The 15,129-nt window shown below is 28.5% G+C and overlaps 1 protein-coding gene across 1 annotated transcript; it reads right to left on the bottom strand.

Annotated features, from left to right (window-relative positions):
- Positions 1 to 5,219: 5,219 nt before the first annotated feature.
- On the bottom strand, positions 5,220 to 9,627 carry LOC136073625 (uncharacterized). The gene is made up of 3 exons (XM_065791577.1): positions 9,412 to 9,627; positions 9,070 to 9,148; positions 5,220 to 8,751 (listed from the first exon to the last, which is right to left on the bottom strand). Exon 3 carries the CDS (start codon positions 7,673 to 7,675, stop codon positions 5,687 to 5,689), a length of 1,989 nt encoding a protein of 662 aa, XP_065647649.1. The 5' UTR covers positions 7,676 to 8,751; positions 9,070 to 9,148; positions 9,412 to 9,627; the 3' UTR covers positions 5,220 to 5,686.
- Positions 9,628 to 15,129: the final 5,502 nt, after the last annotated feature.

The raw sequence follows: 15,129 nt of genomic DNA, 5'->3' as shown, positions 1-15,129 counted from the left end.
AAAATGAAGGCATGTCCGTCGTACCTCAGGGTCACTAGGGACATGCGCGTGATCGTGCTTATAATATATACATCGTGGCGATTAACCCACGATCTTAAAATATATACACACAACCTTCGCTGTCACTGGACGGCTAGGGTTATGCACACATTCCGTTTTAACGCTGCTTGAAGATCCAATTGTTTTTATCTTATATATGTTATTGTAATCAAGACCTATAATTCACCATACTTTAATGGTGAATTTTAAGTCTTGATTATTACTATTGCTTATTGCGTTGTTTATAGAGAACACTCTGTGGAACTTTTCAATGTTATTTTCTCTGGCATATTTGTTATAATGTATTTTCCAGATGTATTTAATTTCGTTTATTATGTTTTCAGCAATTCTTGCTGCAGGTACATTGCGGTTTTCTTTATGGTTAGAATTCATAAACCTCTATAGCTCATTAGCTGTAATATGAGTTATGGTGTTGATTATTTTTGCTGTAGGGTCTTTTTTCGGACGGTCCTCTATATTTATCAAAAAGAGGGCTTGTATCGAGTTAAAAGGTTTTAGTGGTAATAGTTTTTCATAGGTTTTTCTTATTCTTTTCCACACAGCCCTCGCCTTGCTGCAGAATATAAATGGGTGTAGGGTGTCCTCCTCCCGGCTGCAGTTTTTGCACTTGGAGTTACCGTGATATTGGCCACGTTTAATTTTCCAGGATTTGTTTTTTCGATGGCAGGAAGAGAATTAGTAGAGTCTTTTGAAATTTTGCTTCCCATCTCAAATGGATTAGTTTTAAATTTAAGTTTTCTTTCTGATGAGAAATATAGGAGTAAATATTTTTTTCAGTTTTTTGGGTGATGTTGAAGATTTCAGCATCATTTTTAATTCTCTTAACTACATCTTTATAGAAAAAAGGCATTGGGTTGAGGGATTTGGGGCTGTTGTTTCCGGTAAGGAAAAGCCATTGCGGGTATTTATTTTTAGCTAAATTTTGTAGAGGATAAGATAAGAAGTATTTTTGCAAGAAGTAGACATGATGACACTTAACTACTTCTTTCATTTGAAAAATTTGTTTCATTCTGATGGCCAAACATTGGTTTTGCGCATCAAGACTGCCCAGACCCCCTTTGTTGACGGGTAATTTCAGAATGTTTCTTTTAAGGGTTCGGCGTACATGCTCTGCCAAAGGTAGGTTGAGATTCCCTTGCCAATTTTCTTGAGATCAAGTTTTATGACAAGGAACGCGTTTGCTACATACCATACCTTTGACAGTGCAAGGGTGTTGATAAAGGTACCTTTGCATTTTAAAGATAGGTTTCGATATTTGAAATTTTTAATTTTTTGTTCAAACTTTTGTATGGCTTTATACCAGTTTATTCTGCTTGTGAAAGCCAGATCTGTGTGGAATGTAATTCCTAGTACTTTTATGCCAGTTTGGATTGACCAATTTATGTTAAAACTTTTTTGTTTAAGGACTCTTACAGTGTTCTCATATCCGATGTAGTTAAAGCCTCCAAGAGCTAGAGCCTTAGTTTTTTTCAAGTTAATGTTTGGGTCTGAGACTTGTCTAAAGCTATCAAGGATATTGAAAAATTATTTTGAAAAGCCAAAATTATTTTGAGCAGTGACGTTAGTTTGTAGCAAAGAAATTTTTACGTCTAGGTTGTTTTTGCAATCGTCTTACTTTTTTGATAAATTTTGATTATGGTGCACACAATTGCACAAAAAGATATATAACTGGTACAGATATATCATTTCACGCATACTAGTTTGTACGTATTACAATAGTGATGAATAAATAGTTTTAAAGAATTAACATAGTAATTACTATATTTAGTCTTTATTAGTATATATCCCATAAAAAAATATTCTATCAGTTTTTAATGAAAACAATTTGTCTATAAAAATTAAACAAAATCTTATTTCTAGTCTGTTTTTCTAGTTTTTTGCCACAAATTGACGTCACATACACAAAAAAATAGTTGCTCCAAGGATTTACAAAATAGCTGCTGATATCATTTTTAACGGTATAAAAAGAAGATAAAGTAATTTTAGCAATCAGAAATTATTAAGAGAGGGGCGATTCTAAAATTGATGTTTCGAATTTTCCACTCGGATGAGACAATATGTTTCGCGTTTTTTCAATCTTGTGACTGTTTTTAAACAGAATAACCCAAATACTAAATTTCAAAACAAAACAGCTTGAGCAAAAAAGACTTGTAATCAGTAGAAAAGCTTTCTTAAATTACTTTTGATCCTGTATAAAAGTTACGCAAATGGAATTTTTACATTTGCATATAACATGTGTTTATATAAAAGCACAACTTTATTCCTATGCTATAAAACTGCGCTTTTTAAAAAAGCTTGAAAAGTGTTGATTAAAGTGAGTTTATAAAACGATTTCAATTTCAATACACGATTTTGCTAGCTCTAAGTTAGCCGAACAACTTAGCGAAATATATTTTTTCGAGCAAACGGAAAAAAAAAGTTACAAAAATTAGGGGCCAAATATGCTTTAAAACACAATAAACGGCCTAACATTACTCGATTTTTAACTTCCTGAAAATATTCGGAGGCGTGTAACAGCAATTAGTTTTTCTTTAAATGTTAAAACTATGTTTTTATTTACATATTTAAAAGTTACATAAAAATAAAATGTAACAATTCTTTATATAAAGAGCAAGTATAGTATTATTTAAAAATAATAACCTTGAATCAATGTTACTGACATCTTAGCTTACCTCCGTTTTTACGGATATCTTGAAACAAAAACAAAACTCTTACAGCGTTTATGGTTGTCATAAGATAATGGAAACTGTTTATTTATTTGTTAAGTTAATTAATTTTGTAAAAGTATATTATTCATTTTTAAAGGTAAACTAGTTTGCAATACAACAATACAGCATTGAAAACAAAGTAAAAAGTCTGTTGAAAATAGTCTAACGAATTATTTTCTTTACACCGTTTCTCCAGATTTGCTTATTGATATAAAAAAAATTGTGGTAAAAAACTGTAGGTGAAGAAGATCAATGTATATATATATATGCATATATATATATATATATATATATATATATATATATATATATATATATATATATATATATATATATATATATATATATATATATATTTATATATGCGGTAGTGGTGTAGTGGTAGAGCGCTCGCTTCATAAGCGAGAGGTTCCGAGTTCGATCCCCATCACGTCCCTGGTAGTACCGTGCTCAACTTGTTTCTCCGCGCAGCGGCCTTGTTCGTCAAGGTTCGTGTTTCGGAGTTATAGAGTTGAGAGAAGGTTCTAACCACAATTAAGTAGCCTCCTCATCTGTAGTGGCCTTCTGGGCCTTGGGGAGGTGAAATAACAACAAAAAATAAAATAAAAAAATATTTATATATATATATATATATATATATATATATATATATATATATATATATATATATATGTATATATATATATATATATATATTAGGGAGTTTAGGCAATATTTATAGCAAATGTAAATATTTTTTATATTAAATGCATTATATTCCTTAATATGTATCTTTTTCAAAATGGTTTCAACCACCTCTGTAGCTTATTTAGTTCCAAAGATATACGTGTTTTAATATTTTCAATTCATAGATTTTTTATGAAATATTTTCTTAAAGTATCTCGTTCAATTTTTGGCACCGAAAAAAAAAACTTTTTTATCTTTTTTTTTTTGCGTAAAAAGTTGCGTAAACTAACTTATAATAAAATTTTATTAGAAAATAAATTGTAAATCTAAATTATTTGAACAATTCATAAGTAGAATTTTTTGGGGGGTTAACGCAGACGTACCATGAAGTAGTCAAATAACTGTATAATATGTTTGAATATGTTTTAAACCTTTTTGACACAAAATAAATTTTCATATGTTTTAATTTATAATATGTTGAGCGTAACAAAACTTTGATGATAAATATTAACTTAAATTAATTTTATTTTTCTTTAATAATTATCAATTGAACAACGTGGACCCAAATAAAACACGCCGAAAACGTCAAAATACGTACAAAATAAAAATAAATCTAAAATTTATTTTTACACAAACAAAAAAAGAAATTAGTCAAAGACTTGTTAATAATTTCAGTATTGTTATAGATTCAAAAAAAGATTTAACCACTTATAGTCTACTGATTCGACTAATTTATTGTTTTCAGCACCTATCATAATATAAAAAATGTTATATTTTTTAATGGGGTTAGGATTTTTAACTTTTTAAAAATTTTGAAAACAATGAATGAAAAACTTCGTTGAATTGTTCTATTTCATTGTGTTTGGCTTTATTTGATTGTGTACTCTCGAGTCCTTAACTCAAGGGGGGGGGGGGGGGCGTTTTTAATTTTTGGGAAACTTTGCCACCCACACTAAGCTTATTAAGACCCCCTCCCGTTTATTAATTTTTACTTGTTTTAACAGAAAAATTATATCTAAAAACTAAAAAAAAATCAGTGAAAATCAGCTTTAAAAATCAAAAAATACATACTAGTTACTGATAAGTAATAGAACTTTCAGTGTAAATTCTGACCCTCCCCTCCCCCGGTTCATTAAATCTTGACTAAACCCCCCATCCACTTTTATTACCCCCCTCTTGTATTAAGTAATTGAGATTACATAGATTAACAGACACATGGAAATACTTATACGGATTATCTTATTTATCTATTTGTCTTAAACTTTTTAATAGATGTTTTAAATCGTTTTGTCTTTGAAATAAATTATCGCACTATTAATGTACCCAAATTTGACTATATGTTGCAAATTATTTGAACTCAGAAAAAATATTTTAATTATCGAATTTCAATTCAAACTTCAGAGTAGGCTGTGTGTGTATTGTTAACAAACAATTTTATACATAATTTGCCTTGGCTATTCCGTTCATAAATTAGACAAAATTGTCTAACTTACTTAACGAAGTGCACCATTGAGAAGGTAAGCCATAGGACTTTGCACTCCATCCGTGAGGGGTCATGTTGCCTAAGGTTAGCCCTCCATTTCTGGATTCTTTCCTTTACTTGATAGGCAGTTCATGTAAAAGTAATAGTAAATTAGCCTAAGGTTAGCCCTCCATTTCTGGATTCTTTCCTTTACTTGATAGGCAGTTCATGTAAAAGTAATAGTATATTAGCCTAAGGTTAGCCCTCCATTTCTGGATTCTTTCCTTTACTTGATAGGCAGTTAATGTAAAAGTAATAGTATTTTTGCATAAGCTTTTTTTTTTTTTTTTAATAATAAAAATGTGCAGTTAAGCTGCAAATAAACAACAACAAATAAACAAAATTGGTACAGATAAACATATCAGATATGATTCATACTATTTGTAAAGATAAAAACCACTGAACTCAAATGCAGTAAAAACAAACTATTGCAATATAACAATAAAAAAAATAAGATTAATATATACTGTAACATAATTCTAAATTTACATTAAATAAAATTACGTCGCAACCCCAGCTATAAAGAATAAGATCACCTTTTTCAAAATCAATCAATAAAGGAAATGACCATACTTCATCAGGTTCGTTATCATACTTAACAAGGTATGTAGTTCTTCTACCGTTTAATTGATCAATTTGAACAACTTGCGCACGTTCCCAAGATACTTTAAGAGCATCTTCTTCTCTAACACGATGTTGTATAGAAAAACCTACAAAATCAGATGGATTGTTAATAAATTTTGATAAGGAGTGCTTTTTTTGTTGCTCTATTAGTTTGTTTAGTCTTGCATCCTGAATTTTTTCCATTAATTCTTTTTTTTTTGTTTTCAACAGCTGCATCACGTATTGTACGAGGCTTTAAATTATTACTTATATTATTACTTAAAGATTGTTTGTTTGGTGTTAAATTTGCTTGAATAACAATAAGAAGATTTTGATATAATTCCTCTGAAGACAAGTTTATTCTTTTGCTTCCTTCTATTTTTGTTTTACAAAAATGTTTTTTGTCACATTCAACACATAAGATTATGCGATAAAAAATAAGTTGAGCAAGGAGTACTTTTGATTTCAATGGCTCTTCTATATTAGAAACTGTTTTCTCTGCTTCCTCTAATGATATCCATGCCCTTACATTTAAATTTATCAAATCATTACAAGCTGCAACCTTTTTATGTTGTAGTTTAATTTCTTTTCGATTTTTTTCTTCTTGCTTTGCTAGAAGGTGCATAGCTTTATCTTTTTTAAGAGCTTCTTTTCTTTCATCATATTTGCTTTTCATTAATGTTACTTTAGTTCTTGAATATTCAAGCAATTGTTTTCTTTCTTCATCTGATTTACTATTAAGCCATTCTAATGTTTGGTTCTGAGACCACATTGTCAAAGCCTGGATAGTTTGAACATTTGCATTGGGTTTTGTGCGAACCATTAAATCCAAAATGGCAAAGTCGCTTTCTGATGCTTTATTAGTGACAGGGACATTAGAAGCAGCTTCAGAAACAGAATTAGATGGATTCCAATATTTACCACCTGGTAATTGATCAGCACACTGACGTTCCAAAATAACAAGAATTGAGTGGAAAATAATTTCAAGTGATTGAACAGTTAAAGAATCAAACTCATCATTTTGAATGCATTCAAACAGCTCGGTGTAAACCACATCTTGATGAAGAAGATTGGTATCCTCAAAAATTTTTCCATTAGCAAACAATAAAGAAGATGCATCGATACAAAGAGATGAAAGTCTAACTTTCAAGCGAAGTAGGTAGGGGTTTAAAAATAATATACTATCAAGTGATTCGATAATTCTCCACATTGGACCAGTAAGTAGTTTGTCAATAATACCAAATGCACGGACTTCAGCAATGAATACAAGATTTGTGATATCTTCCTTAATTGCTTTTAATAAATTATTAGGGTTAGGCCAAGCATTAAGAAATTCTGTTATAGAATCCTTATGATAGTATAGGGCAGCTGCATTGTAATACAAAATATTAAATCGATTTCCAATAAATGGAACAAAATGAGATTTATCGTTACGAGAGGAAAGAAAAGAATTAAACCATGCAACACCAGCTTCCTCACTACCCCTTGAATGAAATGCCTTACATGTAGTACGAACTAACCGTACAGCACCACATTCTTTACCACTAAAAGCAAAAACAGTTTCAAAATCATTTTGAAGCAGAATTTTTTCAAAAGAATTTAAAACTTTATCAGTTTCAGAAGCAAAATTAGCAAGCAAATGAAGTTTACAGAAAAAATTACTCATGTCCTTCATATTGCCTTTGACGTTTGAGGAAAGAAAATCCCAGTTACTAATTGCAATAGGCAAAAGTTTTTCCCTTAATGTTTTTAACTGTGAGTTAAAAAGAGGATTAACCGAAGAAAGATCAGACATTGTTGATTTTATTGATGTTATTAGTTTAGCAAAATTAATTTCTTTTTCAGTAGCTGAGTTGCTAACAACGTCACAAATGTCATCTATATTAGTAAAGTTTTGCAAAACAGTTGCTGCATCTTTGCCAACCACTTCTGACAGACCAAAAGATAAAGTTTTCCCACTAGTTGTAGTAATTTGAAAGTTTTGATAATGCTTATGGTATTTCTGAGTACCATCACCATGCAAACAATTGCCTATATTAGAGTTTTTATTTATCAAATTATTTTCAAGCATTGCTTCCGCAACTTGAAATTGACCTAAAATTGAAGCTTCCTGCATTAACCTACATTTTACAGCGGCTGATGGCAGTCTAGATATGTTCTTTTTGACTAGTTTGTTTAAAACTACTTTTATGACTTCGAAAGAAGTTTCATTATTGTTTCTCGAATGTCATCACTGTATCTGCCATCTTCAAATGTTATTACTTCGTCATCATCCAGCAAAGAAACCAATTTTTGAAGTTCTAGATTCTCCTCTTTTAAAATGTTTGTCTTACTATATAACGAAACAACTTCCTTCCTAAACTTATAACATCTTTCATATTGTTGTCATTAATATAGTTGGTTTTATTTTGCAAAATAACTTTTAAATTACTCACTTTTTTTTGCAGCTTTATTTTTTCGTTTTTTAATTCAGAAATGTTTATGTCTGAGTTTTCAAGAATTGAATTAATATCTGTTATTTTATTTTTTAATTGCAATATTATTTTTTTTTCTTCATTTTTAACGAATTTATTTTATTCTTTTTTATTTCCAGCTGAGTATCACGATATTTTATTTTTTTATTCAAATTTCTAACATTAAATGATTCTTTTTTTGACTTTAATAGCTCTAATTTGTTTTCGATATTATTAAGCTTTTCTTCTTTTTCACAATAACACTTTTTAATAAAGTTTAATTCAGCTTCTATTAGAGAGTTTTTTGAAATAAGTATTTTTAGATTGTTTGACATATCTTCATTTGACATATCTTTTAGATGTGTAAAATAATCCATTTGTAAATCCATCATAGATTCCATTTTCCTTTTTAAAATTTTATTTTCTTTTTTAAGCATTTTGTTTTCGCTTATCAGTATTGTTTCTTTAAGAATTTCGGATGCATTCACTGTATTATCAGAAAAATTTGCCACAGGTGGAAAAAAGGCTTTACCTAATAACAATGCTAATTTTTTATTTTTTCGTTGTTTCTTTAATTTTCTGATGGTGTCAACTAATCTATTTATCTTTTTGGCTAAAGCTTTCTTGCAGCAGAACAGTTCAACTTTAAAATCCACACAATATCTACAATATATTGCATCATAAGATGTATCTTTTAAAGCCAAATACCAATCATAAATACTTTCATTTATCATTTTATCTAAATAAATAAAGATTTTCCAGTCATCAATTCGAAAAAATATATAAACATATAAATATATTATTTTAAATCTTTTACTTATTTTATATATATATATATATATATATATATATATATATATATATATATATATATATATATATATCTTAAGTCTTTTACTTATATATATATATTAAGTCTTTTACTTATTATATATATATATATATATATATATATATATATATATATATATATATATATATATATATATATATATATAAACTTAAAAACTAAGTAAATTGTATAAAAAGAAAATTGTAAGTTACAAATAAGACTTACTGATAAATGCTGTAATTCAATTACCAAATGGTTAGCAAAAACCACATTAACAACACAAAACAAACTCACTTTAGAATACCTTTAGTAAAAATTTATAACAAAATCTCAGCTATATAAAATATTGAATTCAACGTGTGCAAAAATCCTTAGTCAAGTAAAAGAAGAAACGGCAAATTTACCAAAAATATCTAAAGACGGGGAAATTATAATAATCTTTACTTAGAAAACAAAAAACCCACCCTATAAGACTACAAAAAAAACAAAAAAAAACTTATTCACTTAATAAATAAATAGTTGCAGAATTTGTTTTTACGTTGGGATGAAAGAATTATTTTAACTTACTTGTATTTTAACAAAACTGAAAGATTTAAAACTAAATAACTTTATCAATTCTAAACCAAAACGTCGTCCCCAAACAAATTATTGTAGTACAACCTTTTCTAAAAAAAATAACATCTACATGTACGTATTTACTGTTTATTTTCATGGGTGGGTTTTTATTCTTCAACACCTACATAAAATCATTTCTGGCGTTTTTTGGTTTTTCAAAAATATATTAACGATTTTTTTCTGAGATAAAATGTCACGTGACAAAACTCCCTACATATATATATAAATACATATATATATATAACAAAATAAAAATTCAGATTTAACCCCATAAATTAAAACATACAAGTTAAAAAGTTATCAAAATTTTTGTCCTTATTTTGTTCCAAAATCCTATTGGTCCAATTTTGGCTAGGGTACTAATTTTTCAGAAAACAGACGAGAAACTGATTTTATCATACTGCTAATAACAGTACACTTTTACAAAAATAGCATGTTTTTTACGGAAAAATTCCGGCAGCTGCAATGATCAAACCTCTTGTTATTTTACGGAAAAATTCATCTCATGTGAACGAAAGTTTCCGTAAATAAAAAGATAATTCCGTTAAAATACAGTGGATTTTATCCGTTAAACAACGGCAGGGTTGATGATCATCGCAGCCATCTAGTTTCCGTAAACAAAAAGGATGTTGCAGATAATATTCTGTCCATATGAAAATTTGAAAAGATAATTTCTTACGAATAAATTTTAGATATAAAATGAATTGCATGTTATCGAAAAAAATATCTAAAGACAAATTTTTTTCGATTTACATAAAAGATATTAAATTTTCAGTGATTTACATATCATTTTAACAACAAACTTGCATAAAAATAATAAATTAGTAAATAAACAATTTACAAAGATTATTAACAAATTTTATAAAGTATAAATAAGCGCATAGAAATACAATTATATTACGTATTCATATATCCATTTATAGAATAGATAAAATTAAAAAATTATTTTTGAGTGATATACAGTGGGTTGCATAAATATAAAGCCAGTTGATTTTTAATATGATTTTTTTAATGATTTTTTACAATTTAAAGCAAACAAAAAAGTCAAAAGTTTAAATTGTTTTAAGTTTTATTAGCAGTGGTTTTATGAACAAAATAAGAAAAAAAAAATTTCAAAAAATAAATGTAAGATTTTTAAGAGAAATATATACAACTGTTAAAAAAAATTAACAAATAAACAGAGCAAAAATTTAGAGTCAGGGTGCATTTTAGTAATTTGTATGCGCACCATGAATTTTCGCACACATCTAGGCATAAATTCAACTAGTCGGATGCTTAATTCTTTTGGAAAATCTTTCCAAACCTTTTCTAACGCCTGCTGTAAATGCGCAACACTAGCTAAGCTTTATTTGATCAATCTCCTATCTATCAAAGCCCAAAGTTTCTCGATGGGATTGAGATCTATAAAACAACCAGACCAAGGTATGAACGTAATGTTATTCCGATCAAGCCACTCTTTAACAAGGATTGCAGTCCATAAAGACAAATAAAAGCTTGCGCTTTGTATACCTTTTATCTTGCAACACCCTTTACCTCGACTAACTACATAGTCAAAATAGGTTTTCTTTGAAAAATAACTTTGGACAATTTTGGATGTTCTCTATATTTTCGATTTTATGCTCTCCAAACACAGCAATACTAACCAATCATCTCTCACTTTCATCTTCCAAACAATTACCACTTTTTCTGACACTAATGTTTTTTGAGGCTTAGCTTGAAAGACATTTTTTCTTTTCATTGATTAACCTCAAATTACGTCATACAACACATGAGCATAATTTTACAACTTACATACGCTCAGTTTACTGCTCATTTACCTTGCGCGAAATATCTTGTCTTCGTAAGACTTATTCCTATTCAATATCAAACTAAGGTAAGACTTTCATCTTAAATATTATTTATTTTACAGTATGGTTGTTTATTTACATTCAAAGCGCATACCTAGTTAATGAAGATAGATGTTAGCACTAAGTTATAATGTCACTAGGTAAGTATTTGTTTCCGAATGTTAATTCTTACGCAACGCGTACTATTGACTTTCTTAAAAGTGTGTAACATCGTACTTTGCTCAAAATGGGACAAGTTTAGCTGGGCAGTAGTATGTTTGGCTGAGCAGTAGTATGTTCTCTCAAATGTTTCAACATAAGAAGGCTTTGATGCAGACTTAGAGGTGGGTTTTACTTGCTTGTTTTGAGGATGATACCCCGACGGGGGTTTCTAGGAATGACCATTAAAACATTCAAAACGTCACATACCAGAGTATCAATACTCTGGTATGTGACTCTGGTATCTTTGTAAGGGTCAATACTATATCCATTTCCTGACGAGAATCTGGTGTTTTACTACATAATCTACAATTTGTTTTTAACGCTGATATACTTTTATACTCTTTCTGTAAGTAACTATGAGCGTACTTTCCGTATTATACTATGCGTTTATTATCGTTGTCTCCCAGCCGGTATATGGTCCTAAAAAGACCTCTTTTGAACGTTCATGAGACGTCTTTTTATGACCAAATACCGGCTGGGTTGCGAAAACACTGCTGATGTTGTGCTGTATGAATAGTGAATTGAGTAATTTCGTAATTAATTAAGTTAACTGCTTTATCACATTATCCTTACCACAACGGTGGCAATCTTAATTGTTTTGGTTTTAACATTTGTTTATGGTTTTTCCTGCCATAACCAGATTTCTAATTTTTTTTCTATCTAATTTATTCATTTGTTAATGCAACTTTTTACGTTAACACACGAAAAAGTTTTGTTGTTTCTTTCATTGTATTTGGGAAGTTTTGGGTTGAAAGTGTAATACCTACTCTTCCAATGCATCAAAATTACTACGGGCCTTAAGCGTTCAAATTAATTTTAGACTAATAGAATTGCACTGCACTGTAGAAATGACTTGAAACTAAATAAAAGTTAAACATAAAAAGCGAATATTTTCACTAAATTATTTAAAGTTAATTAAATGTGAAACGAATAAACCAGGGTTAGGACTATTGTAATTGTAATGAAAACAATTACAGTAACAATAATTGTTGCTATTGTATTAACTTAATTTAGAAACAATAATAATACTTGTGATTTACAACTATTGCAATTCTGTAATACAATAACAAATAATATTATATTGCAATTCATCTTTATAAAACAATAACAATATGTGAAAAAAAAAGTATTGTAATGACCCACTACAATAACAATAAATATTGTATTGTAATTCGTTTTTGTAATACAAAAACAGTATATTGTTATTGTAATATAAGACATTAACATTTTTACTTAAGAAGAATTATTATGTTTAACTGTTTGTGTTATTCAAGTTAATTTTCATATATATTTTAAGTTCCTTTGCAGCATTAATATCAAGAGGAAAAAATAAAAGGGCTGAATAAAATAATTTATGAATGTTATTTTTCATAATAGTAAGGCTATCATCAGACAGGCAATATTTTGTGGCCATTTAGAGCTTAGAAATACATAACAAGATAAAATTTGCAATATATTGAAAATCCGTAAATAAAAATTAGCAAAAATAATAGTAAGTTCGTCAGAGATGAATATAAATACGTTAAAATACGTTAGCTTTTCTACTTTAATGTAAATACACTACAATAGTTATTGTAATTGTTTTCATCAAAACAAAACAATAGTTATTGTAATTTTATTTCATTAAAATATACAATACTATGTTCTCGAATTTTATTGTATTGTTAGAAAAAAAAACAATACAATACTTATTGTAATTGTTTTTCATCACAGCAATACAATACCAAAATATAATTTTTTTATTGCTTCTGTAATATTACAATACAATATTATTGTATTGTAATGTGTAAATATATTTAATTTTTACAATAACAATTACAATAGTCCTAACCCTAGAATAAACCACGTTAATTCAAAGTAATTATATATAAGCTAAATTTAAAACGAACAGCTGCACCACACCTTTTAAACGTAATTTTAATATAAACAAAAGCTAAAACGAATAATTTCAATAAACCGCGTACAATTAAAACAAATATTAACTAAAAACAAAACGAATAACATCACTAAACCGTATAACTGGAACTAAATAAGTTCGATATAAAACGAATATCTGTAGTATATCGCTTCTTTTTTTTTTTCTTTTTTTTTCATTTTTTCTTTTTTCAGTTTACATCGTTTTTTACTATAGATACAGTTTCATCTTTATTCACATACAATAAAACAAAGAAGAAGACATAATGTCTTGTCACGGAGCACCGTTTTTATAAAATCGTAATTTACAAATGTTTTATTATAAACACGTAAATATGTAAACTAGAAGACAACATATCGTATTGTTTTATATAAGTTTTAATACATAAAGAAGCAAATAGTAATTGCTTCATTTTCCACAGTAGCAAAAAACAAATAAATATTACACACATGCACACACCATTCTGAGAGAGAGGTAACATCATTATTAAATTTTGATAAATGGGTTTGTAACAATAAACTTTTTTTTTTAAACAATCTATCATAATTTTTACGGTTGAGTTTAACTTTATTTAAATGAAACGTTGAAAATAAAGCTTAGTGTAATCATTTTCACTCATTTCACTCATTTCACGCATTTCACGCATTTCACGCATTTCACGCATTTCATGCAGTTGTAGGCATACGTTACAAAAATTGTTTTTGAAATGTATACACAATATGTCTTTAGGAATCGTCCATAAATTACGTAACGCTAAACTTTTTCAAAGAACAGAATATAGGAGATCTAAAGCTCGTGGCAGTTTTCATAAACTAAACGTGGCAGTTTTCATAAAATTTAACGCGCTTTTTTAATCTTTCATTAATGATAAGGCTCTGCGAGGGAAAACATTTAATCTCTTAAGTTTTGTTTATTACTGAAATTTAGCGTTGCGTAATTTAAGGACGATTCATTGACAGTTATTGTTAAATATCGGCTGTTATCGGATTTTCAGCTGCAGTAATCATTCTGAAAACTGCGAAAAAATGTTTTGTAAAATTCCGAAGGTCTCACCATAGAAATTACCATAACAAATCATTGGAAAAAAGAATTATCAACATATATATGATATAAAGATATTCTTTGTTGCGTTACGTTTTGTTTTAGCTGTGGTTGATCACTTTTTGTTTTTAAAATTTTTATAAACCCTTAATAAAAGTGTATATTAAATATTAAGCCAGATCATGATTCCGATTAGAAACAGATAATTATTTTATTATTAAACCTTAACTTGTAACTAACTATGTTACGATAATGGATTTTTATGGTACCAGTAGTCCTTAACTTGTATTTAAACATGATAGGGTTAGAAGTTAGCCCTGCGTATTCTCGTGATCGTACGGAACCCGGTTTTGCGATTCGCATAAAGTTCGTCTGGATTAAAATAATAAAGTTTAAAATGAAAGTCAATAAAGTTAATTTAAAACAAAGGTAACGTAAGAAAGTTGATAAACAAAAAATGCAAAATAGCGTCTTGGAACACATGTCAAATTAACGTGTAAATAACCGCATAAAATTACGCTTAAATTAATATTTAATGTTTTTTTACCTAGTTATTTCCTCTAATGAACATGTCTTCACCATTATGACAAATTTTCACCGTTCAATGCTGATATTGATTTTTTGGTATTTTGGCACACTCTGTCCCACTGTGCGGTGAAAGACAGA

Source organism: Hydra vulgaris, chromosome 02, assembly GCF_038396675.1.
Source record: "Hydra vulgaris chromosome 02, alternate assembly HydraT2T_AEP".
NCBI lineage: Eukaryota > Metazoa > Cnidaria > Hydrozoa > Anthoathecata > Hydridae > Hydra > Hydra vulgaris.
This window is presented reverse-complemented; position numbering and strand designations above follow the sequence as displayed.

Bases quoted from the DNA above. Each gene is read 5' to 3' on its own strand.
- LOC136073625 (XM_065791577.1), bottom strand. From the start codon at position 7,675: ATGCAGGAAGCTTCAATTTTAGGTCAATTTCAAGTTGCGGAAGCAATG.